This window comes from Oncorhynchus gorbuscha, linkage group LG11 (assembly GCF_021184085.1).
Source record: "Oncorhynchus gorbuscha isolate QuinsamMale2020 ecotype Even-year linkage group LG11, OgorEven_v1.0, whole genome shotgun sequence".
NCBI classification, from domain to species: domain Eukaryota; kingdom Metazoa; phylum Chordata; class Actinopteri; order Salmoniformes; family Salmonidae; genus Oncorhynchus; species Oncorhynchus gorbuscha.
In genome coordinates this window covers 37,474,437-37,501,196 of record NC_060183.1, presented here as the reverse complement: position 1 = coordinate 37,501,196, position 26,760 = coordinate 37,474,437, and the positions used below count along the sequence as shown (strand labels likewise).

At 43.9% G+C, this 26,760-nt stretch overlaps 1 protein-coding gene across 1 annotated transcript; it reads left to right on the top strand.

The window, feature by feature from the left end:
* Positions 1-3,938: 3,938 nt before the first annotated feature.
* On the top strand, positions 3,939-17,363 carry LOC124048582 (procollagen galactosyltransferase 2-like). The gene is made up of 12 exons (XM_046369513.1): positions 3,939-4,262; positions 4,897-5,007; positions 7,317-7,434; positions 7,687-7,821; positions 7,948-8,152; positions 8,334-8,453; positions 8,592-8,668; positions 8,837-8,943; positions 9,105-9,237; positions 13,335-13,462; positions 13,756-13,962; positions 16,704-17,363. Exons 1-12 carry the CDS (start codon positions 4,060-4,062, stop codon positions 16,933-16,935), a joined length of 1,776 nt encoding a protein of 591 aa, XP_046225469.1. The 5' UTR covers positions 3,939-4,059; the 3' UTR covers positions 16,936-17,363.
* Positions 17,364-26,760: the final 9,397 nt, after the last annotated feature.

Sequence of the window (26,760 nt, the reverse complement as noted above, 5' to 3'; positions counted from 1 at the left end):
AAGAGGCGCTGCTGCGCCTTCTTCACCACGCTGTCTGTGTGGGTGGCCCATTTCAGTTTGTCCGTGATGTGTACGCCGAAGAACTTAAACCTTCTCCACTACTGTCCCGTCGATGTGGATAGGGGGCTTCTCCCTCTACTGTTTCCTGAAGTCAATGATCATCTCCTTTATTTTGTTGACGTTGAGTGTGAGGTTATTTTCCTGACACCACACTCCGAGGGCCCTCACCTCCTCCCTGTAGGCCCGTCGTTGTTGGTAATAAAGCCTACCACTTTAGAGTCGTCTGCAAACTTGATAATTGAGTTGGAGGCGTGCATGGCCACGCAGTCATGGGTGAACAGGGAGTACAGGAGAGGTCTGAGAACGCACCCTTGTGGGGCCCTAGTGGAGAGGATCAGCGTGGTGGAGATGTTGTTACCTACCCTCGCCACCTGGGGGTGGCCCGTCAGGAAGTCCAGTACCCAGTTGCACAGGGCGGGGTTGAGACCCGGGGTATCAAGCTTATTGACGCGTTTGAAGGCTACTATGGTGTTAAATGCTGAGCTGCAGTCGATGAACAGCATTCTTACATAGGTATTCCTCTTGTCCAGATGGATTAGGGCAGTGTGCAGTGTGATTGCGATTGCGATTGCGCTGTCTGTGGACCTATTGGAGTGGTAAGCAAATTGGAGTTGGTCTAGGGTGTCAGGTAGGGTAGAGGTGATATGGTCCTTGACTAGTCTCTCAAAGCACTTCATGATGACGGAAGTGAGTGCTATGGGAGATCAGATCCTGAAAAGGATTTTCAGCTGCACCATCGAGAGCATCCTGACGGGTTGCATCACTGACACCGCCTGGTATAGAGGTCCTGGATGGATAGGAAGCTTGGCCCCAGTGAAGTACTGGACCTACATGTACATATTACCTCAATACCGGTGCCCCCGCATATTGATTCTGTACTGGTACCCCCTGTATATATTTACTGCTGCTCTTTAATTATTTGTTATTCTTAATCTCTTTTTTTTTGTATTTTCTTAAAGCGGCAGTGTTAAAAGGGCTTGTAAATAAGCATTTCACTGTAAGGTCTACACCTGCTGTATTCGGCGCATGTGACAAATAAGGTTTGATTTGATTAAAAAGGGATTTTAAACCAACTTTGGGAAAAGTTAGTCATAATGAACATCCTGTAAAAGTACATTGATGTCATATAGGGGTTATTAACTAGAGAAGCCATTTAGCTAGCTTGGTTGCACATAAAATATATCTAATATCAATCAATTATGCTATCAAAGGCTTTAAAAATGTACTAGAATGTAGCTTACCAGAGACAAATCGCCAGGCGTTAAACTGGACTGATGGACTCCCGGTAGTTGGTATCCAGGTCCTGCCTGGCCCAACAGCGCGATCAAGACCACCTTTATCATTGTTGGTCTTATTGTTTAAAGTGCCTACTCTCTACCATCTTGACTGCATTTCACACCAAAACTATACATTTTGGAAGGAAATTGTATTATAGGCTCTCACAATTCATTTTTAGATGTCAATCGAATAAATAATACGCTACTTGGCAAATAAATGAATAAAAAGAATTTAAAGAAATTCCACCGTCAAACTGTTTTTATGTAATCGCACATTTTGTTTTACTGGATATGTGTGCAACAAAAATGCAACATTCACATTTTGCTACTTTCTGTCAAGTCTACGCATACAATTTGATGCATACGTTCAATTGATGCATACGTTTGATAAATCCAATGTGTGCACCACACAGAACGCACTGCAACTGCCTCTGCAACGCAATACTGCAAGGCAAACGCAGCGCTCCATTGGAAATGAATGTACTTCTGGTGCACCAAAACGCAAGACACAGTTGGTATGTTCGAAGCGCTAGAGTTGTTGAATGGGAGTGAGAAGTGTTTTGATATTTATTTTTTATTTAAACCTTTATTTAACGAGGCAAGTCAGTTAAGAACAAATTCTGATTTACCGTGACGGCCAACCAAAAGGCAAAAGGCCTTCTGCGGGGACGAGGGCCTGGGTTTCAAAATTAAAAATAAATACAATGTAAATATAGGACAAAACACATGTCACAACAAGAGCGAGAAAGAAACACTACATAAAGAGAGACCTAAGACACCAACATAGCAAGGCAGCAACACCTAACACAGCATGGTAGCAACACAACATACAACATAACAACATGGTAGCAACACAACATAACAACAACATGGTAGCAACAACATAGTAGCAGCACAAAACATGGTACAAACATTATTGGGCACAGACAACAGCACAAAGGGCAAGAAGGTAGAGACAACAATACTCACGCAAAGCAGCCACAACTGTCAGTAAGAGTGTCCATGATTGAGTCTTTGAATGAAGAGATTGAGATAAAACTGTCCAGTTTGAAATGGATGAGAGAGCTTCCTACTGCCTGAGCTATGTTGTTGATGTAAATTGACCCAGGTGTTTTTTGGGGGTCAAGTTTAAGGAGCTCCTTTAGCACCTCGGACTCAGTGACTGCCTGCAGGGAGAAACTTTGTAGCGGGGCAGGGGAAAAAGAGGGAGAAGCATCGGGGATAGTCGCATTAGAAGGGGTGGGAAATGAGAAAATGTTGGATGGGCAGGGAGGCATGGCTGAGTCAAATAGGAATCCTGACTTAATGTGGTGATTTCAAAGCTCAGCCATGTGCTTCTTGTCAGTAACAACCACATCAACCACATCATCAACATTAAGGGACATGAGGAGGAGAAGAGTTTATTCTCCAGGTCTTTAATCATTTTCCAGAACGTCTTGGGATTAGACCCACAGAGAGAGAACCGATCCTTAAAGTAACTAATTTTGGCCTCCCGGATAGCCTGAGTGCACTTATTTCTCATTCACCGGAACAATAGCCAGTCAGCCTGAGTATGCTTGTGCCGAGCCCTTCGCTAAATGCAACTCTTGAGGTGGAGTAACTCTGCAAGATCACGGTCGAACCAGGGGCTGAACCTGTTTTTAATTCTCATTTTCTTTAAGGGGGTGTGTTTGTTAACAATACCACTGAAAATATATTTTTTAAAGAAGGTCCAAGCGCCTTTGACAGAGGGGATCAAGCTGATTCTATACCAATATACAGAGGCCAGTTCGTGAAGGAAGGCTTGCTCATTAAAGTTTTTTAGCAAGTGTCTATGACATATCAGGACAGGTTGTTTCACTGTGAAGCTATTACGAACACAGGCTGTAAAACAATGATGAGTAAGGTCATTGCAGAAAACACCATAAGAAGGTAATACATATTATAAAAACCTCAACATGATACTGTCATTCAAATGGTCAGAATTGGTTAAATAAGGTTATGCATGCCAAATAAGAGCAGGCAAAGTTATCGTGTCAGGCGAAATGTATAGCTATCAAAAGTTTTACCATTGCAACATTTGATGTAGGCTACAATGGCATTCACCATGGGAGTGCTTAGAGTTCACAGGTGGCGATGCCTCATCGCGATTGTTACAAATAGTGGGGAATAACCAATGTCATTGAGTGTCATCACTATCTTTCCTTTGCCTTACCTCAAACCGTCACGATTACCAACTGAGAAACTTTTATGAGTTGATTTTACTCCTGATTCAGAGTTTGTCTGATCAGTGTCTTAACATCACCCTAAAACCTACTCTGAGCTGGGAGTAGTTGTTGTCTGAAAACAGGTTAACAGGACCTTTTATCTAGCCTAGTTCACCCATATTTTATTTTTGCAAAAAATAAAAAAGTAGTGTGTATTTCCAGTAGTTTGCTAACGTTAAACTTGTACATAGCAACAAAAATATGAACTACTGAAAACCCTAATTAGATGTGAATTAAATGCAACTACCACTATGCCACTAGTTCCTCGCCAACATTGCTGACAGATTTTGGTGCGGAAGCTGTAGAAAATGTAATTTAAAACCTTTCGCCGACACACGTCGGATTTGGGCACGGAAAGAGCCTCATCTGCTGCATTTTAAGGGGAGGGTTAAACATTTAGGAGAAAGACATTTTTTAAAACTTAGTGCTGACGCGGACTGGGAGCTGGAGCAGCCGACTGGGCTGTGAACTCCACCATGTTTCTTTGGGTTTTAGTTTTAGTGGCCTTCGTTTCTAGAACAGAATGTTATTTTTCGGAGGAAAAATATCAAGAAGAGTCGAAAATTCAGCCGCCAACGATTATTATTGCGATCATTGCTCGGAACGCGGCGCACTCTTTGCCATACTACCTCGGGGCGTTGGAGAGGCAGAACTATCCCAAAAACCGCATCTCTGTATGGTAAGTGGCAGCCATCCCGCCAGCGCTGTTTCCCTGGACGCTATTTGTTCGAATGTATCAAACTCGCCGGCGATCAATCGCATTTAGTTTAGATTAAAAATTAACACCCCTCTTCTCCCCAGTCCCCACAATCCCTTTAGAATCCTCGATCATCACCCGACATATAAAATAATGAGTGCTTCTGCTACTGTAGGCTACTCCAACTTTGTTTTCCAAGTTAGTCTCTAATGCAGAGTTTATGAAAGTTAAATTGTAGGCTAGGCCGACTGTTGCACTGCATTTCGCAATTATATGATTTTCATTATAATAGCCTATACTTTACACTACTGTCTGCATGTTACTGTATGCTTTGCACATATGACATTTCCATGTGATTCCACTGTAGCCCTAAAGGGATTTCCTCTTGTGCATATTATGTTTTTCATACGGAAATCTTTCTGCATATTCATGATCGACTCCTCATTAGGGCAAACGATGTGCGTGGCTTTTCTCGATTGTATGTGTAATGTTACCACATCGGTTTATCCGATTTGCAGTGTCTGATTCCTAGTTGTGTGGTGCTTGTATGCAAACCAAGTGGTCACGTTATACACTGTATAAGTGCCAGACAGTGTCTTTATTCCCATGTCTGCAGGGCAGCAACCGATCACAACGCTGACAACACTACAGCTGTTCTGAAAGAATGGCTGACCGTCATGCAGAAGTTCTATCACTATGTGGAGTGGAGGCCCATGGAGCATCCTACGTAAGCTCCGTTTCTGTTCAGCATTATCTTGTATTTTCCCCGAAAGTCTGTGCGATTGGAGACCTATACAGCGTCCATCCTTAATGAGTTCTGTTCAGCATTATCATGAGTTCAACATTGTCATCCAAAAAGGGCATGTTGTTGATAGTTGTGCACCTCCCAGAACCCAAGGCCAAGGGCTTAAAAGCATCTGGTCAACATGAGCCCCTGCTTTGTTGTAAAAGCCTTACTAGCACACACAGAGTAATATTTAAAACATGCTGTTTAAGGAATGTAACTTTTAAAAAAGGATGAAAAGAAAAGAGAGCTTCAAAAACAATGTTAGGTGGTTACAGAGTATACTGATACACAGTGCTACCTGACCTCAGTGGACTTCTAATTGAATCTCTCTAAGTACACTATATATACACACACACACACAACAGAATGTGGACACCCCTTCAAATGAGTGGATTTGGCAATTTCAGCCACACCGGTTGCTGACAGGTGTATAACCTCGAGCACACAGCCATGCAATCTCCATAGACAAACATTGGCAGTAGAATAGCCTTACTGAAGAGCTCGGTGACTTTCAATGTGACACCGTCATAGATTGCCACCTTTCCAACAAGTCAGTAAGTCAAATTTCTGCCCTGCTAGAGCTGCCCGGGTCAACTGTAAGTGCTTATTGGGAAGTTGAAATGTCTAGGAACAACGGCTCAGCCGCGACGTGATAGGACACACAAGCTCACAGAATGGGACCGCCAAGTGCTGAAGCATGTAGTGTGTAAAAATTGTCTTTCCTCGGTTGTAACACTCACTACCGAGTTCCAAATTGTCTCTGGAAGCAATGTCAGCACAAGAACTGTTTGTCGGGAGCTTCATGAAATGGGTTTCCATTGCCAAGCAGCCACACACAAGCCTAAGATCACAATGCGCAAGGCCTCCCGAGTGGCGCAGCGGTCTAAGTCACTGCATCGCAGTGCTTGAGGCGTCACTACAGACCCGGGTTCGATCCCAGGCTGTGTCACAACCGGCCGTGACCGGGAGTCCCATAGGGCGGCGCACAATTGGTCTCGCGTCGTCCGGGTTAGGGGAGGGTTTGGCCGGGGATGGTGGCTTTATTTGGCTCATTGCGCTCTAGCGACTCCTTGTGGCGAGCCGGGCGCCTGCAGGCTGACCGCGATCGTCAGTTGAACAGCATTTCCTCCGACACATTGGTGCAGCTAGCTTCCGGGTTAGGCGGGCAGGTGCTAAGGAGCGCAGTTTGGTGGGTCATGTTTCGGAGGATGCAAGACTCTACCTTCTCTCCCGAGCCTGAATTGCAGCGATGAGACAAGATCGTAATTGAAATTGGGAGAAAAAGGGGGAAAAAAACATTACAATGCGCAATGCCAAGTGTTGGCTGAAGTGGTGTAAAGCTCACCGCCCTGGACTCTGGAGCAGTGGAAACACATTCTCTGGAGTGATGAATCACACTTCCACCATCTGGCATTCCGACGGACAAATCTGGGTTTAGCGGATGTCAGGAGTATGCTACCTGGCTCAATGCATAATGCCAACTGTAAAGTTTGGTGGAGGAATAGTGGGCTGGGGTTGTTTTTCATGGTTCGATCTAGGCCCCTTAGTTCCAGTGAAGGGGAACCTTTACGCTATGGCATACAATGATATTTTCCTGACGATTCTGTGCTGCCGGCTTTCTGGCAACAGTTTGGGGAAGGCCCTTCAATGGTCATACAGAAATGGTTTGTCGAAATCAGTGTGGAAGAACTTGACTGGCCTGCACAGAGCCCTGACCTCAACTCCACATCAAACACCTTTGGGAGGAATTGGAACACCGTCTGCGAGCCAGGCCTAACCGCCCAACATCAGTGCCCGACATCACTAATATTCTTGTGGCTGAATGGAAGCACGTTTCTGCAGTTTTTTTCCCAACATCTAGTGGAAAGCCTTCCCAGAAGAGTGGAGGCTGTTATAGCCGCAAAGAGGGGAACCAACTCCATACTAATGCCCATTATTTTGGAATGAGATGTTCGACGAGCACATACTTTTGGTCATGTAGTTGGTACCTCAAAGCAATGCAGGCGGGGGTAGTGGGTGCCCCCCCACCCCCATTTTTACTCTGCTGCTCTGTTTATTATCTATGCATTGTCACTTTACCTCTACCTACATGTACATATTACCTCGACCAACCTGTGCACCTGCAAATTGACTCATTGGCTTGTAAGTAAGCATTTGAGTGTAAGGTTGTATTCGGTGCAAATTAGTTTTGATACTGTAGCACGTGTGCGCATGGGATTGATTGTGTGTGTCTTGTTTGGCCTGTGCAGGTCCTACCCAGGAGAGATGGGGCCTAAATACTGGAGCAATGGCAGATATGAATACCTGATGAAACTCAAACAGGCTGCTCTCAACTTCGCCAAGCAACGCTGGGCTGACTACATACTGGTACAATCCCAAATCTCTACTCTGTCCACTGACTAGAAGTTCTAGGTTTATCGCATTAGCTTATCCACTGCCTAGAAGTTGAAATCAAGGGTTGTTGGGGTAAATTATATTTTAATTCGGGAAGTAAACTAAAATTGCAAATCTCCTGCATTGGTTTTCAATAACCCTGGCTCTCTATCGAGATCATCTCGGACTCTTTACTCGAACCTAAACACTCGCAGAAAACACACACTCTCTCTCATACTCCTTCAGTATGCAGACACAGACAACATCTTGACCAACCCAGAGACCCTCAACCTCCTGATAGCAGAGAACAAGTCTGTGGTCGCCCCCATGTTGGACTCCCAGGGAGCTTACTCTAACTACTGGTGCGGCATCACTCCACAGGTACGAGTGTGTGTGCGCGCTTGGGTATGTGTCTGGTTACACATGCCCGTGTGAAAATTACACGTGTTTAATATTGCACACTGGGTTTTGTTTGAATGACAGATTGATCGGTGTGTCTGTACTCAGGGTTACTACCGGCGTACGGCTGAGTATTTCCCCACCAGACACCGCCATCGGCTGGGCTGCTACCCGGTGCCCATGGTCCACTCTACCTTCCTGCTGGACATGAGGAAGACGGGCATGAAGAAGCTGGCCTTCCACCCTCCTCACCAGGACTACTCCTGGCCCTTCGATGACATCATCGTCTTCGCCTTCTCTTGTCGCGTCTCAGGTAGGGGCCTACAGTGCAGAATGTACAGTAAAGCACGCACACTTTCTCTCGCTCGAGTAACATATAATCGCAAATGTCGGCGAGTTCAAAGTAAGAGGCCAGATGGTTATATTCACGTGTTGCTGGTACTCCCGTGTCGACGTTAGCTGTTTTGATGACCGAGTTGACTGTGCGATTCCAGAGGTGCAGATGTACCTGTGCAACAAGGTGAGGTATGGATACCTGAACGTCCCAGCCAAGCCTCACCACACCATAGAGGACGACAGCATCAACTTCAGCCACCTCATCCTGGACGCCATGAGTAAGAAACTTTATTTCATATTCTACAGTGATTTGAGTGTAGGTGCTATATTCTAAACGTTTATTATGGTATATAACTAACAGTGAAAGATCTGTAATACCTTTTATAGTATTAATAACAGCTCTGTTCTCCTTCTAGTTGACGGACCCTCCATGGCCCCCTCCAAATATGTCAGCCTCTTCCCCAAACGGAGAGACCTCATGGGCTTTGATGAGGTGACAGAGCCCAGGGGCGCCCAAACCTCTCAAGGACTAGAATAGAGCAAATAAGTAGAACTGGTTTGGGGGGAAACTGCTGTAGACTAATGGTGTTCTACTCGCTCACTCAATCTATGGATCATTGTGTCTTAGTTGACCTCTGACCCAGACTCTCCATTAATGTAGGTGTACCTGATCAACCTGCGTCGGCATCAGGACCGTAGGGACAGGATGCTGTACTCTCTCAACGAGCTGGAGATCGACGTCAAAGTGGTGGACGCCATAGATGGAGGGTGAGAAATTAGCCTGATAATCCAGGCTGAATCATTTTAAACAGAGCTGAATTCAGTCTGATATTCAGGCTGTGTGAGGACGAAAAGCTTGGCAGAGCTATAGCACTGAGGGACATGTACTTACAAGAGAAAGACGGACACTGTATGCGTGTGTCTTACAGAGCGCTGAACAGCAGTGATATAAAGATCCTTGGAGTGGACATACTACCTGGTTACTATGACCCGTTCTCTCGCCGTACCCTGACCAAAGGAGAGGTGGGATGCTTCCTCAGCCACTATTACATCTGGAAGGAGGTGAGGATCAGACACAAATATACATCCACAACAAGAAACCAAAAATTGTTGCTCAAACAGAACGGGGTACTAACAAACAGTCACTAACAACAACCAAAACAAGACAGGTGGGGTTCAAGGAGGGCTTCTCAAAGACACTCATGGGGGTGTCCACTGAATGTTGACTAGCAACAAGAATGACAATTTATGACTAAATGACAATGTACTAAATGTCACTGAAAGTGAGGCCTAAAAGACGCCCACAAAATTGGCCCCAGACCAGGCAAACCAAAATAAAAACCCACTCCAACTTATAATATGGAGTTGTTAAGTGACACAAACTAAACCAAGACAGAAAGGCTTTGTTTATCAACTTAAATACGCAAAGCTATATAAAAAAGAAAAATGTGCAGCTCTTCCAACATCTCTCATGTCAACTGGAGCATTGGGCCAGCCACTCTTAAATATCACCTGGCTAACGAGATGACAAGCCAGCACAGGTGTAACACATAATGACTGACAAGGTGACACCAATCAGTGCTAATGTCCAACCTCGAAATATAAATGGAAACGACAAAGCCTGTAATACCTTCCCACATATTTCTGTTGGACGAGTTTGCTCACAAGCAACAGAAAATATTACATTTCACAAAATGGTCAACTTAAATGCGTTGCTACCTAAATGTTAATTGTTGGTCTCTCCTATACAAGACAAAACAGTCACTTATTTATATAACATATACACACTACTGTCCAAAAGTTTGGGGTCACTTAGAAATGTCCTTGTCTTTAAAAGAAAATCACATTTTTTTGTCCATTAAAATAACATGAAATTGATCAGAAATACAGTGTAGACATTGTTAATGTTGTAAATGACTATTGTAGCTGGAAATGGCAGATTCTTTATGGAATATCTACATAGGTGTACAGAGGCCCATTATCAGCAACCATCACACCTGTGTTCCAATGGCACGTTGTGTTAGTTAATCCAAGTTTATCCTTTTAAAAGGCTAATTGATCATTAGAAAACCCTTTTGCAATTATGTTAGCACAGCTGATTTTTTTTTCTGATTTAAAGAAGCAATAGAACTGGCCTTTAGACAAGTTGAGTATCTGGAGCATCAGCATTTGTGGGTTTGATTACAGGCTCAAAATGGCCAAAAACAAATAACTTTCTTCTGAAACTCATCAGTCTATTCTTGTTCTGAGAAATGAAGGCTATTCCATGTGAGAAATTGCCAAGAAACTGAAGATCTCGTACAAGGCTGTGTACTACTCCCTTCACAGAACAGCGCAAACTGGCTCTAACCAGAATAGAAAGAGGAGTGAGAGGCCCCAGTGCACAAGTGAGCAAGAGGACAAGTACATTAGAGTGTCTAGTTTGAGAAACGGACGCCTCACAAGTCCTCAACTGGCAGCTTCATTAAATAGTACCTGCAAAACACACTACGAACTCTCCAGGGTACTTTTCTGATAACCCATCAGGTTCCTAATATAATAATAATAATAATAATAATAATAATAATAATAATAATTAATAATTATAATAATAATAATATATGCCATTTAGCAGACGCTTTTATCCAAAGCGACTTACAGTCATGTGTGCATACATTCTACGTATGGGTGGTCCCGGGGATCGAACCCACTACCCTGGCGTTACAAGCGCCATGCTCTACCAACTGAGCTACAGAAGGACCTCCTCTTCTTTGGGTTCCTTACAAACGACAGGATTTAGCACAAATTCCCTCAAGCCAAATCGTTGCCCAAAATGAACGAGACCTACTTCACCAGTAGGCTAGATCTCACTTGAGTTCCACATTATACAAAGGAACTTCCATGCACCCCATCTCCACACCTTAAACTACCAAGTTGCTGAAGTTTCAGACAAAGGCGAAACACCCTCCAATATTAAGGATTGGGCTGCCCCAGTGTCTCGCGGTATCCTCACATGTTGCTTAACAGCATCGCCACTCTGCAGAGACACGAACTCGTCTGAAACAATGGGTTCATACACATCTGAGATATCCCAACCAGATATTCACGGGCCGGAGTGCTCTCACAAGGAGAAGCTGCTTTCCCCCTCTCTCATCTTTCTTTTTAACTTAGGACACTGAGAGACCACGTGTCCTTTCTCACGGCAGTAATGACAAACTGCCGCATACGAAGAATCCGTTTTCTGCTGATCCTTGTCTTTGGTCACTAGGGGAAAAAGATTGAAACCTCACAGTATGAGGTGACGTCTCAGGATTGCTTTTGGGTTGGGGTAACTGCTGGGTGCTTTGTTTGTCAAAGACTCCAGTCACCCTAGTCATAGACGGTTCTCTCTGCTACCGCACGGCAAGAGGTACCGGAGCACCAAGTCTAGGTCCAAGTGGCTTCTAAACAGCTTCTACTCCCAAGCCATAAGGCTACTGAACATCTAATCAAATGGCTACTCTCTGTTATTATCTATGCATAAGTCACTTTAATAACTCTACCTACATGTATATATTACCCCGATTAACCAGTGCTCCCGCACATTGACTTTGTACCGGTACCCCCTGTATATAGACTCGCTATTGTTATTTTACTGCTGCTCTGAATTATTTGTTACTTTTATTCGTTATTTTTGTAGGTATTTTTCTTAGCTGCATTGTTGGTTAAGGGCTTGTATGTAAGGAAGCATTTCACTGTAAGCTCTACACCTATTGTATTCGGCGCCTGTGACAAATACGATTTGATTTTGAAGGTAGTTTTATGTGTCAACACTGCAGTTTTCTCAGGAGTGAGGTCCTTGTGCTCATAAATGTAGGTAGCAACCCTTTCGGGAAGGCAATTTCTTGAACTGTTTGAGTAGTAGGAGTGTCTTTTAAATCCTTGACCTCTTGAGAACCACACCACTGGTCAAAAAGACATGCTTGTTGCCTTGCGAAATTCAACATGGCTTTGTGATTCTGTCTTTTTTGTTATTTACAGAACTGTCGTCTCTATGCCTCTCGGACCAACTTGTAAACCCGGAGGATAGAAGCTTGTAATCTGAACTCTGGTCAAGAGGGGAAGTGGCGTACACTTTCTTTTTTTCAGCATTTCCCACAAGAACACTTTGGGAGGAGCACTGACCAAATATCTCACGGCCATTTTAGGGACGTGTCGAGTCCTCTCAAATAGAGGAAAATATACGTCCACCTCCTTATCGTTGGGAGGCGGTACAAGCCGCCTGTTCTGACCCAAATCAAACTCCGACGGTACAGGATGGGCCTGTCTTGATTCTGAGTACTTCCATCTCTTTTAATCGAATGGCATGTTCACGTTCTTGTTCTAGTCTGGGTGCACATTTTCTCTTCCTTTCCTTGTGCTAAAGTTCCAATTTCTGTTGCTCCCGTTTTGCCTTGAGTTCCACCTCTCTCAGTTGCCCGTCTACAGGGTGTCCTCTACCACCCGTAGAAACCCTTTTCATCATCCTTCCTCTCCAGGATTTCCTCCTCCACCAAAGCTGTATTGATTTAACTCTGACTACTAGCTTTTGAATCTGCATGTGCCACTTTGATGTCATTATTCTTTGTTTGCATTGATGAGCAGATTCGTCTTCGGAAATGTATCTACCAACTCCCAAGTAAGGTTGTCCACAAATTCTTCCAACTTAAATTCCATGGCGTTAAATTTTTACTTTTTTATTAACCTGTGTGCTTATGCAACTTTCTAACTGATTTCACCAATCTTATAACCCCTCTGAGTGGTTGTCAGTGACACAAACTCTACCCAAAAAGTGTATTTTGAACATTAAAATATCTGGCTACAGTAGAGCTTCAGAATAGGTGATTAGAGCAACTGCTATACACATGGGAAACAAGATCCCGGAGGAACACACACACACACACAACAGACCTGGGGGTTATGTTAGCAGCAGCTTAATTGACTTGTTCAGTGAAGCAAAAATGCTTCTCTGGTCTGTCATTAGAGCTTTTCTTAACTACTAGTTATCACCCATTCTCATCCATCTCTGTCCCTCTCTGCTCTCATCTCCCCCTACTGTCTTTCCCTTGCTCCCCCTTCCTTTCTCCCCCTCTCTCCCCACCCTTCTCTCACCCTTCCATCTCTTCTCCCCTCCATCTCCCCCCTCCCTCCCTCCCTCTCAGATGGTAGACCAGCAGATGGATAAGGCTCTGATCTTCGAGGACGACGTTCGTTTCCAGGCCAACTTCAAGCGGCGCGTGCTCCGTCTGATGGAGGAGGTGGAGATGGTGGAACTGGACTGGGACATCATGTGAGTCAGTGTCACAGTCACCCAGGCGACAGCCGTCCACCCACGTTGTCATGGAGACGGAGAGGAAAGGGCCGAGCTGCCCTGGAGTCATTTCGTACGATGAGCTAAACTCGGTTGAGAGGGGGGGGGGGCGTTAATTGTTACATCTAATGTAATAATTGCATATTAAGTCGATTGTTTCTTTTGTTATTACGCAAGTGGAATGAAGAATAGTCCCGTTCCACAGCAGTTACTACACTAGCAATACGTCATCCTCTGCCTGACCTGCCTCTCTCCCCGTCCTCTGTCCGTAGTTACCTGGGCCGTAAGCAGGTGACGCCGGGTGACGAGGAGGAGGTGGTGGAGAACGTGAGGAACCTGGTGGTAGCAGACTATTCCTACTGGACCCTGTCCTACGCCATCTCTCTCCAGGGGGCCCAGAAGCTGCTCAACGCCGAACCCCTCTCCAAGATGCTGCCCGTCGACGAGTTCCTGCCCATCATGTACGATAAACACATCAAGTAAGTATACTTTGACATTTCTTTATTTCTTCATTTCTTTAGCCGTTCGCAAGTCCTCCTTCAGTCAATGAGACCAAAAAACACCAAGTAAGTGGAACTGAAACCTGAAGAATTGTGTTAAGTACACCCAAGATAATTGCCCGACTTTAGCTCAAAGGGATAACAGTCTTGTGGATTGCGGAAGACCTGGGTTCAAAACCCAGTCAGTGAGAGAGCCAGTGTCACAAGTATCCAACCTGTTTTTGATGAACGCCAGCTCCAAGAGTCCAATACTAGGGTGAGTTTCCTGAAAGTTTTGTATCACTAAGAGCATCCTTCATCCATTGCCAACAATGGACATATAAGGATCATGCTACAAAGCTGTAACTCTGCTTTGTGCCACTCAATATTGCAGTGCATCATGAGAGGTAAACAATGTCCTGTTGAGGCTTGAAATATGCAGACAGACAGACTGATTGAAAGTAAGTTTACATTGTAATTCTTCTGACAGCCAACTCTCTGATCCGCCCATAACCTTTGGACTTTATAACATAGCTGCGGAAAGTAGGGTTGCTGAATCCGAATACATTTGAAGTATTATTATTTTAAAGTATTTTCTCTGGGAAAAAAAATTATTCACAAAAGTAGTGCACTGGGCCTTCTCTAGTCCTGTATTAGTGGACCGATATAGGCATCTGTAGCGCAGGCAAATTATAGCAGTCTGTAGCCCCCCCCCCCCTCCATCTATCTACATGGATCAGTCCAAAATGACTTTTTAACTCTGTCATGGAAATAAATGTATTTCCTGTTACCAAGGCATTTATGGTTTCTATGACTTCCGTTTTCTATGTGGACCAATTTATCAGTGAATTCTGAATATCTATCTAAGGATTGTTCCATAAGGTTGTGTTTTTAGGGAGTGATATTGATTTCTTGTACAATACATTTCATTTTCTTCCATATTGCCACAATTTATTCAACTTCATGACCTCTTTTTATCCCCAATTTCGTGATATCCAATTGCGATCTTGTCTCATCGCTGCAACTACCCAAATTTGCTGGATAGAGGCGCTTCGTTTAACACCATTCCGCTTAACCTGGAAGCCAGCCGCACCAATGTGTCGGAGGAAACACAATTCAACTGACGACCGCAGTCACCCCGCAAGCGCCCGGCCCGCCACAAGGAGTCGCTAGAGTATGACGCCTCAAGCACTGCGATGCAGCGACTTAGACCGCTGCGCCACTCAGGAGGCGTTATAAATGTTGTTCATGTGCCACAATTTATTACATTTAATGACTCCTTTCTATGCGCACCAAAAGTACGATGTGCTTTACGGGTTTTACCTGTGAATGCCTAACACTGTAAGATCATATTTTATAAGTTAGCTAGTCCAATAGAACGAGCTTTCAAAGGATGCCCACCTGACCCAGATTGCGATTTATAATGGGCTGTTTTTGGATTGTGTAAACAACAACAGCAAGCGTGCTTGCTCTAGTTCCTCAATAGTTAAGACTCTTCTTTCAATCATTAAAGCGCGCTGAAATTACGTAGGAACTGTGCATACTTTGGAGAGGTGTGTGTGTGTGGCCACTTGGAGACGCCAGTTAGTCCTCTCACTCAAACCCTTGTCATTTCTTTGTTTTATGTTGCGCCTACCCCACCTTTTTCCGGGAATATTCTTATCACGTCACTGAATGTATGCGGTGAAAAGTACAGTCAAGCCCAATAGTGTAATGTTTGGCTTCAGTCTTGTCAGGTCAACTGTTTTGTCCTCAGCTTTGGTTTAGTTTTCCAATAATCTCCAAACGGTTCCTTTTCAATTGCTGCCACGCTTATGCATATGATTTTCACACTTCTTCTGAAGAAACATTTCAGTTTAGCCCTCTCCATATAGGCCAATTGCCACATGTAGCGCATTTTCATTTTAGTTCAATCAAAAAGCGCTGCTTTGTTCATGTGAGTGTCTCCAGGCTTTCTGCAGACTGACTTGGCTTGTCGTAGCATTCCAGTTTCATGTGGTCATCTCTCTCTCTCTCTCTCTCTCTCTCTCTCTCTCTCTGGCTGCTAGACCAAGTTAATAAAAGCCCAGAGCCTTGGGAGAAGGCTGTTGGAATGCTTCGGTGTCCTTTTAAGACTGCCTTAGTGTTCCGTCATGCGTGGAAACCTGGCCAGCTGCCATAACTCCCTATTCCCTGCTCCACCTTTCCCCTCTTCCCATTCTCCTTTTTCCCCTCAGTGGTTCTTCTGATTTGATAAGCTTGACTTGTCCTGAAAATAATTCACTAGAGCCACATGGCGTTGAATCTGGGCATTCTGACACACTGACTTATTTCTTCCAAAGACAGTTGTCATTCCTACAGAAGCCAGATATATGCCCGGTACTTGTGTTATAATAACCTTGTTTCCACAAAATGTTGAGTGTGTTCTCACATGCTTGTATTAATCTCTCGGAATGTACTTTTGTCATTTTTAGAGGTCACATTCAAATCTCTTATCCTGATTAAGATTATAGTTTTGTTTAGAGTAGCAGTGAATTGTGGCCAACAATAGGCTTCTATACTAAACAAAGTATGCCCCATGATCTTGTAATCTGGACAGTACTCTCAACCATGTAACTGCTAGTTTTCTAGTGGGATTTTACATTTCTCTACGTGTCATCATTGTCTATAGCCTGTGACCACTGGTAACTCTCAATTAGAGGTTTTAATATGTTAATATTGCCATCTGACCTGATATCTAATCTCCCTCTTCTGTTCCACAGTGAGGACTACAAGTCTCACTTCGCGAACCGTAACCTGCAGGCGTTCTCTACGCGCCCCCTACTGGTACAACCAGCCCACTACGCTGGGGACCCCGAGTGGGTGAGCGACACGGAGACCTCCACGCTGTGGGACGACGACAACGTGCGAACAGACTGGAGGGGTTCCCACAAAACCCTGAAGGGGGCACCTCAATCCGACATGCTGCAGGCAACGTATAAGGATGAGCTCTAGTTGAACCATATTAGTGCCTGATTCACACTGTCGGGCCAACTCAAACCGCACTGGGCTTGACTTGGGATGTTGTCTTTTCACGCTGTTCTTTTCCAGCACGGTTCCAGAAACTAAAGTAGGCAGCACAGATTGGATCGGTTTGGCTCCGTAGTGTGAAAAGTGTAATGGGTTCCTGGTTATAAGTGCCACTGCTGACAGAGAGGAAGATCTCTGCTATTCACAAGTGCCTTCATTTCTGACTGTGTATATCTATTTCGCCATTTTGTACTGGGTATGTCTGACCGTAGTCACTGGGAATGACTGGATATACATACAGTGGTGACGCCGGCTGAGGCTCCAGAGACTTGGTCTGCTCACATCAAGTGACCCCAGATCTGTTTTCAAAGTGTTTGTGTGTGGCTTTGTCTGTGTACGGATGCTGACGTTTACAAATGTTTTTTTGACTCATGAACGTTGTCCTTGGCTGTCCATCTGTGCATCAACTGAACATTCCAGGGTCTGGACTCACCTCACTGTACACTTAGTCCCCGGGGGTCGGCCGACAGAAATGACCGGAGGGGGAACCCATTCTCTTTTATATCACGTTCCACTCTTATTCAGTGTATTGTGAGAACAGTCTCAAAAGGTTTTCTTTACTTTAGCAAAGTAACTACATACAAGTTGAACTGCGAGCCCTTACCACACAAGGTAAGGATCCTGTAGCTAGCAGTGTGACTGATCTACGACAGGAGCAGTGTCTCTCTCTCTCTCTCTCTCTCTCTCTATGCCTGACCTCGTGGTAGAGTCTCTCACTAGAGCAGACAGAAGTCAACAGACCAGAGAGAAGCCGGCCAACTTAGGTGTTGATGGTGCCAATTGCTACAGCGATCGTGTTACAGTCTGACTGAGCTCATTGGTGTCGGTTTGTGTTGGTGTTTTTATAAATGCATACAAGTTCCAATATTTGTACAATTCTTATATACAGTTTTCCTAATTTATTTTTTAGCATTATATTGTGATTTTTGAATGCACAATATTAAACCCAAGTGCAATGTCTTAAGGGTAGTGAAATGCATGTACACTCAAGTGTACAAAACATTAGGAACACTTAGTATTGAGTTGCACTTTCCCCCCTTTTGCCCTCAGAACAGACTCAATTTGTCAGTGTTAGGATCCACAAGATGCCGAAAGCGTTCCACAGGGATTCTGGCCCATGTTGACTCCAATACTTCCCACAGTTGTGTCAAGTGGGGTGGACCATTCTTGATACACACCGGGAACTGTTAAAAAAACCCAGCAGTGTTGCAGTTGTTGACAGATTCAAACCAGTACACCTGGTACCTACTACCATACCCTGTTCAAAGGCATTTAAATCTTTTGTCTTGCCCAATTGTCTCAAGACTTAAAAATGTGTCTTTAACATGTCTGTCCTCCCCTTCATCTACAATGATTGAAGTGGACTTAACAAGTGACATCAATAAGAGATCAGCGTAGCCTAGTGGTTAGAGCGTTGGACTAATAACCGGAAGGTTGCGAGTTCAAACCCCCGAGCTGACAAGGTACAAATCTGTCGTTCTGCCCCTGAACAGGCAGTTAACCCACTGTTCCCAGGCATGTTCCCAGGCAGTCATTGAAAATAAGAATATGTTCTTAACTGACTTGCCTGGTTAAATAAAGGTTTTAAAAAAATTATAAAAAAATATTTTTAAAAAATCATAGCTTTCACCTGGTCAGTCTGTCATAGAAAATGTTTTGTACACTCAGTGTTTATGTCAAGCAAAAGTAGCACATTTGGCAGGAGCCTTGCTTGTGCCAAAAGTGTTAAAAATGGATGTGACAATTATGTAACTTAATTGTTTATACATTAATAAAAATCTACATCATTTTGTTTATTATGCGTTGATATAAATGTACTCTTTAATTTTGAAGATACATTATGTGCTGACATGAAAGCACCACAAGAGGGCATACCCCTTTAACCAATCAACATGTTGGCCATAAAAAAAAAGAATGTTTAAAATATTGATTTAATCTGTTACTTATTAAAACTTTGCTGTGCAGTGATGGTATTCTGTAAACCTTGACTGGAATTTTGAAAAGGGAAATTCTCTTTTTCCCTTTGTGTCATTTTTAGGGAAGTGTAGCAACTCTGAAATAAGAGTCTTCTACTCACACCCAACTTGGGCAGGAGCTGGAAAAAAATAAAATAAATACAAATATATATTTTTATTTTATTTATTTTAAATGTCCACTCACTTTTTGCTGTTTCCACAAGAGCTAGCTCTCTCTCTCTCAAACACTAACCACGCTGTGGAACAAGTTTGTCTATCCATCCATGTCATAATATTAACCCCCCCTCTCTCTAGATAACAAGACTTGCCTAAACTGAGCAGAGATGGTTCTGAAATAGGCGGGTACATTCCATTCCTTCCCAGACATTCCTGGGAACCCCTCACGCATGCATGGTAACCTATATGCCAGGGTTCACTGAACTGCACACATGCATAGTAACCTTTTAGTTCGGGACATTCTGTCAACTGCATATGATTCTGTGAACTCGATGACCTCATTTCACCAGTGCCGATAGTCGGCAGAAGGTCCCGGAATAACATCTCCAAATGAAATCCGTCATCAGAACGTTCTATAATTGAATAGAAAATAACTGTAGCTCAAAGACCTTATTTTCAAGAACTGTTCTACAGGAGGAACTCGATTGAAACTGTTCTGAGTGTTCCCCGGGGGGGTGTGGCCAATACCTACCAGTTTAGGTGTGCGTGGGAATGTGTGTGCATATGGGCATAGTACGTATGTGCACGTGTGCTATTTCATGCGCGTGTGTGTTTATTCATGTGCATGTGGTTTGTGCTTACGTGCGTTCATGCACACAGCGCGTGTGTTTCTTCAAGTGTGTGCACGTGGCACAGTTTCCCACAACCTCCTCTCATCATGCACCCTCGTCTCTATGCTGTATCTTACACGTGCATGTGTGCTTATTCAAGTGTGTGTGTGTGTGTGTGTGTGTGTGTGTGTGTGTGTGTGTGTGTGTGTGTGTGTGTGTGTGTGTGTGTGTGTGTGTGTGTGTGTGTGTGTGTGTGTGTGTGTGTGTGCGCGCGGCACAGTTTCTATGTTGCAGCCAGTTCAGAGCTGCGAGTTTACTGCTTTGCACTGCTCCTTCATATCTGGCTAGAGGCTGTCTGGACTGGAGAGAACCCGCTTCCAGGGGTGGGGACATCACCAAGCTCTCCAATTGGTTCTGAGGGGAAGACAGGGTTCCGCGAGGTCACAGAAATATGCAGCGGCATGAGGCAACTTTCTCCTTATATGATCACTGCAGAAAAACAATGCCAAAGCATAATGGTACTGTAGTATAGGTGATCCACATACCTTTGGAGGTTGTGATTGTCGGTGTGAGCCGTACCATATATTTATATACTTTTATATAATACACCTGCATTTTTACAGTCAGGTCCATAATCATTGGCACCCTCGATAAATATGCTAAATAATATAAATACTGAGCTATATTGTATGCTCAAAAAAAATGGGAAATTATATTTTATACTAATACAATTGCTCAGAGAAAGTCATTTTGTTGACTTTCTGGGGGGGGAATGAAAAATATAGGGGTTGAAATTATTGGCACGGTGGCACCCCTGTTGTCAATATTCTAGCACGTCCCCTTACGAGGATGACACTGATCCTTTTTGCTAAAATGTTGTATGATATCGGAGAACACGTTGGGAGGGATCTTAGACCATTCCTCCATACAGAATCTTTCCAGATCCTTGTTATCCTTCATCTGCTCTTATGGACTTCCCCTCTTCAATTCAAACCACAGGTTTTCAATGGGGTTCAAGTCTGGAGACTGAGATGGCCATTGTGTATTGTTAATTTTGTGGTCAATTAACCACTAATCTGTGGAATGTGATGTGTGGTCGGGGTTTTTCTCTTGCTGGAAGATTCACTTGTCGTTAAATGTCACCCTCCTGGCAGAGGCAACCAGGTTTTTGGCCAAAATGTCCTGGTACTTGGTAAAGTTCATGATGCAGCTGACCTTATCAAGGGCCATAGGACCAGAAGAAGCAAAAATAGCACCATAAAAAAATGCACTACTATATTTTACTGTAGGTTTGAGGTACTCTTCTGCATATTCTTCCGTTTTTCGACACCAAACCCAACACTGGTGTGCGTGGCCAAAGATATCTATTTTCATGTCATCTGACCATAGCCAGTGCTTGACTTGGACATAAATAGGTGCTGCTACTCATTTTGGCATCTGGTACTGTTTATATTTAGGTGCAGGAGCGGCAAAATACGTTTGAGCTAATATTCTACGAGAGGAACAGGAGCTCAAGCAGTAGAAATTTGAGGTGTCGGTCCTTAGACACTGTGCAATCTAACCAATCTAACCTCCAAACGAGCTTCAATGCCATACAACACTCCTTCCGTGGCCTCTAACTGCTCTTAAACGCTAGTAAAACCAAATGCATGCTTTTCAACCGTTCGCTGCCTGCACCCGCACGCCCGACTAGCATCACCACCCTGGATGGTTCCGACCTAGAATATGTGGACATCTATAAGTACCTAGGTGTCTGGCTAGACTGTAAACTCTCCTTCCAGACTCGTATCAAACATCTCCAATCTAAAATCAAATCGAGAGTCGGCTTTCTATTCCGCAAGAAAGCCTCCTTCACTCACGCCGCCAAACTTACCATAGTAAAACTGACTATCCTACCGATCCTCGACTTCGGCGATGTCATCTACAAAATAGCTCCCAATACTCTACTCAGCAAACTGGATGCAGTTTATCACAGTGCCATCCGTTTTGTACTAAAGCACCTTATACCACCCACCACTGCGACCTGTATGCTCTAGTCTGCTGGCCCTCGCTACATATTCGTCGCCAGACCCACTGGCTCCAGGTCATCTACAAGTCCATGCTAGGTAAAGCTCCGCCTTATCTCAGTTCACTGGTCACGATGGCAACACCCACCCGTAGCACGCGCTCCAGCAGGTGTATCTCACTGATCATCCCTAAAGCCAACACCTCATTTGGCCGCCTTTCATTCCAGTTCTCTGCTGCCTGCGACTGGAACGAATTGCAAAAATCGCTGAAGTTGGAGACTTTTATCTCCCTCACCAACTTCAAACATCTGCTATCTGAGCAGCTAACCGATCGCTGCAGCTGTACATAGTCTATCGGTAAATAGCCCACCCAATTTACCTACCTCATCTCCATACTGTTTATATTTATTTACTTTTCTGCTCTTTTGCACACCAGTATCTCCACCTGTATATGACCATCTGATCATTTATCACTCCAGTGTTAATCTGCAAAATTGTAATTATTCGCCTACCTCCTCATGCCTTTTGCACACAATATATATAGACTCTTTTTTTCTACTGTGTTATTGACTTGTTAATTGTTTACTCCATGTGTAACTCTGTGTTGTCTGTTCACACTGCTATGCTTTATCTTGGCCTGGTCGCAGTTGCAAATGAGAACTTGTTCTCAACTAGCCTACCTGGTTAAATAAAGGTGTTCTCAACTAGCCTACCAGGTTAAATAAAGGTTAAATAAAAATAAATACAAATAAAACTCATCTCTGGTGAGCTCCTGCCCAAGTCAAGCATTTTACCAGAGGACATAAAAAATATATATATATATATTTTTTTTAAACAAATAATGTCAAATGAAAAGCTGAAAGGCCTTGAGTCTATCAATATTGGCTTAACAAGTCACATAATAAGTTGCATGGACTCTTGTGCAATAATAGGTCTCTCAGTCGAGCAGTGAATTTCAAACACAGATTCAACCACAAAGACCAGGGAGGTTTTCCAATGCCTCGCAAAGGAGAGCACCTATTCGTAGAGGGGTAAAAAAAAAGCAGACATTGAATATCCCTATTAATTACACTTTGGCTGGTGTATCTATAGACCCAGTCACTACAAAGATATAGGCGTCCTTCCTAACTCAGTTACTGGAGAGGAAGGAAACCACTCAGGGATTTCTCCATGAGGCCAATGGGGACTTTAAAATGGTTACAGAGTTTAATGGCTGTGATAGGAGGAAACTGAGGATGGATCAATAGCAAGGCCGTTACTCCACAATACTAACCTAATTGACAGAGTGAAAAGAAGGAAGTCTGTACAGAATAAAAAATATTCCTGTTTGCAACAAGGCACTAAAGTAATAGTGCAAAATATTTGTCAAATCCATTAATATTTGGTCCTGAATACAAAGTGTAATGTTTTAGGCAAATCCATTACAACACATTACTAAGTATCACTCTCCATATTTTCAAGCATAGTGGTCGCTGCATCATGTTATTGGGTATGCTTGCAATCGTTAAGAACTGAAATTGGCTTGCTGACTACAGGAATGTCCACCAGAGCTGTTGCCAGATAATTTAATGTTAATTTCTCTACCATAAACTGCCTCCAACATTGTTTTAGAGAATTTGGCAGTCAGTCCAACCGGCCTCACAAACGCAGACCACATGTAACCACGCCAGCACAGGGCCTCCACATCCGGCTATTCAAACTGATCCGCCTGGCACCTTCTACCATACCCCGTTCAAAGGCACTTAAATCTTTTGCCTTGCCCATTCACCCTCTGAATGGCACTCATACACAATCCATCTCTCAAAAATCTCAAGGCTTAAAAATCCTTCTTTAACCTGTCACCCAAAGTTAATTTAAAAAGTGACATCATAGGTTTCACCTGGTCAGTCTATGTCATGGAAAGAGCAATGTTCCTAATGATTTGTACACTCAGTGCATAGATAGATATATATATATAGCTCTAGATCATTATGGTAACTGTAGTAATGGTAAGAACTTACAGTATGAGGAGCAGACGGGCCATGTTCAGTGGGTAGACGCTGTGGAACGTTGTGGATAGAAAAAAAAAGAAACGTCCCTTTTTCAGGACCCTGTCTTTCAAAGAGAATTTGTAAAAATCCCAATGACTTCACAGATCTTCATTGTAAAGGGTTTAAACACTGTTTCCCATGTTTGTTCAATGAACCATAAACAAGTAATGGACATGCACCCGTGGAACGGTCGTTAAGAGACTAACAGCTTATAGACGGTAGGCAATTAAGGTCACAGTTATGAAAACTTAGGACACTAAAGAGGCCTTTCTACTGACTCTGAAAAACACCACAAGAACGATGCCCAGGGTCCCTGCTCATCTGCGTGAACGTGTCTTAGGCATGCTGCAAGGAGGCATGAGGACTGCAGATCTGGCCAGGGCAATAAATTGCAATGTCCGTACTGTGAGAAGCCCAAGACAGCGCTACAGGGAGACAGGACGGACAGCTGATCATCCTCACAGTGGCAGACCACGTGTAACAACACGGTACAGGATCGTGTAAATAGGTACAGGATCGGTACATCTGAACATCACACCTGCGGGACAGGTACAGGATGGCAACAACAACTACCCGAGTTACACCAGGAACGCATGAGAGATGTGAGTGCTACAGGGCGATAGTCATTTAAGAAGGTTACCTTGGCTTTCTTGTGCAGGGGGACTATGGTGGTCTACTTGAAACAAGTTGGTTGTCACACCCTGATCTGTTTCACCTGTCTTTGTGCTTGTCTCCACCCCCCTCCAGGTGTAGCCCATCATCCTCATTATCTCCAGTATATTTATACCTGAGTTCTCTGTCTGTTGCCAGTTCGTTTTGTTTCGTCAAGCCTACCAGTGTTTTTTCCCGTGCTCCTTGTTGTCTGTAGTTCCTGTTTTCTAGCTTTCCCGTTATTTTTACCATTCTGTCTGCCTTGTCCCTGAGCCTGCCTGTCATTCTGTACCTTGTCACACTACCCTGGATTACTGACCTCTGCCTGCCCCTGACCTGTCGTTTGCTTGCCGCCCTGTTTCTGTAATACACTTTTGTTACTTCAAAACTGTCTGCATCTGGGTCTTCTCCTGAGACTTGACATTGGTATTCCAGACCGGGTCAGGGATAGGTTGAAATGTCAGTAAAGACACTTGCCAGTTGGTCAGAATATGTTCTGACGTGTCCTGGTATTCCATCTGGCCCCGCAGCATTATGAAGTTTAATATGTTTTTGAAAGTCTTACTCACATCGGCTACAGAGAGCGAGATCACACAGTCGTCCAGAACAGCTGGTGCTCTCATGCATGGTTCAGTGTTGTTTGCCTCGAAGCAAATATAGAAGGCATTTGGCTCATCTGGTAGCCTTTGCTTATTCAAACATTTTTAGAATAGAAAATGGTGGGAAAATGTATATATATGACCTATGTAAAAAAAATATATAGACCCTTCGCTTTCATTTGATAGCCTATTTGACATGCTCCTGTGAACTTCACATGTTTTGTGCTCATGCGTCCTTTCACACTGAACAAAAATATAAGCGCAACATGTAACAATTTCCAACATTTTACTGAGTTTCAGTTCATATTAGGAAATCAGTCAATTGAAATAAATTAATTAGGCCCTAATCTATGGATTTCACATGACAGGGAATACAGATATGCATCCATTGGTCACAGATATCGTAAAAAAAAATGATGGGCGTTGATCAGAAAAGCAGTCAGTATCTGGTGTGACCACCTTTTCCTCATGCAGCTCGACACATCTCCTTCGCATCGAGTTTATCAGGCTGTTGATTGTGGCCTGTGGAATGTTGTCTCATGCCTATTCAATGGCTGTGCGAAATTTCTGGATATTGGTTTGAACTGAAACGCGCTGTCGTACACGTCCGATCCAGAGCATCCCAAACATGCTCAATGGGTGACATGTCTGGTGAGTATGCAGGCCATGGAAGAACTGGGACATTTTTAATATCCAGGAATTCTGTACATTACCATGCTGAAACATGAGGTGATGGTGGCACGACAATAGACCTCAGAATATCGTCACGGTATCACTGTGCATTCAAATTGCCATAGATGAAATGCAATTGTGTACGTTGTCCATAGCTTATGCCTGCCCATACCATAACCCCACCACCATGAGGCACTCTGTTCACAACGTTGACATCAGAAACCACTCACCCATACAACGCCATCTGCCCGGTACAGTTGAAACCGGGATTCATCTGTGAAGAGCACACTTCGCCAGTGTGCCAGTGGTCACAGAAGGTGAGCATTTGATAGCATCATGGTATCATGGTACACTCATTTCCAATGGAACGCTCCATTTGCCTTTGTGTTGCCAATGTGTGCAGAGGCAGTTGCAGTGTGTTCTGTTGCTGAGGTCCTTGATGATCTTCTTGGCCTTCCTGTGACACCATGTGCTATTAGATGTCCAGGGCAGTCAGTGTGCCTTGGTGAAGCATTAGGGTGTCTGCACCACCCTCTGGAGAGCATTGCGGTTACGGACAGTGCAGTTGCTGTGCAGCCCGACAGGATGCTTTCAATGGTGCATCTGTAGCAGTTTGTGAAGGTTTTACACCTTGATCACACCGATAGTGTCATTGAGCAAAATAACACGCAGCATCATCTGTTTATAGGTGCAACAAAAGTTCAACATGCTATCATTTCTGTCAAGCAGTCTACGCACACAGTCTGATGCATACATTTGATAAATTCAACGTATGCACCACACCCGAGCCATGGCCTGTTCACCCCGCCACCATTTAGAAGGCAGAGAGAGTACAGGTGCATCAAAGCTGGGACCAAGAGAATGAAAAACAGCTTCTATCTCCACGCCACCAGACTGTTAAACAGTCACCACTAGCTGGCCTACGCCCAATACCCTGCCCTGAACTTTAGTCACTGTTACTAGACAGCTACCACCCGGTGCTCTACCCTGCACCTAGAGACTGTTGCCCTGTGTACATAGTAATTGAACACTGGTCACTTTAATAATGT

Excerpts from the sequence above, each read along its gene's own strand:
- LOC124048582 (XM_046369513.1), top strand. The coding sequence starts at position 4,060 with ATGTTTCTTTGGGTTTTAGTTTTAGTGGCCTTCGTTTCTAGAACAGAA. Across the intron at positions 4,263-4,896 it reads AAAAACCGCATCTCTGTATG|GGCAGCAACCGATCACAACG; the intron begins GTAAGTGGCAGC and ends CCATGTCTGCAG. Across the intron at positions 13,963-16,703 it reads ATGTACGATAAACACATCAA|TGAGGACTACAAGTCTCACT; the intron begins GTAAGTATACTT and ends TCTGTTCCACAG.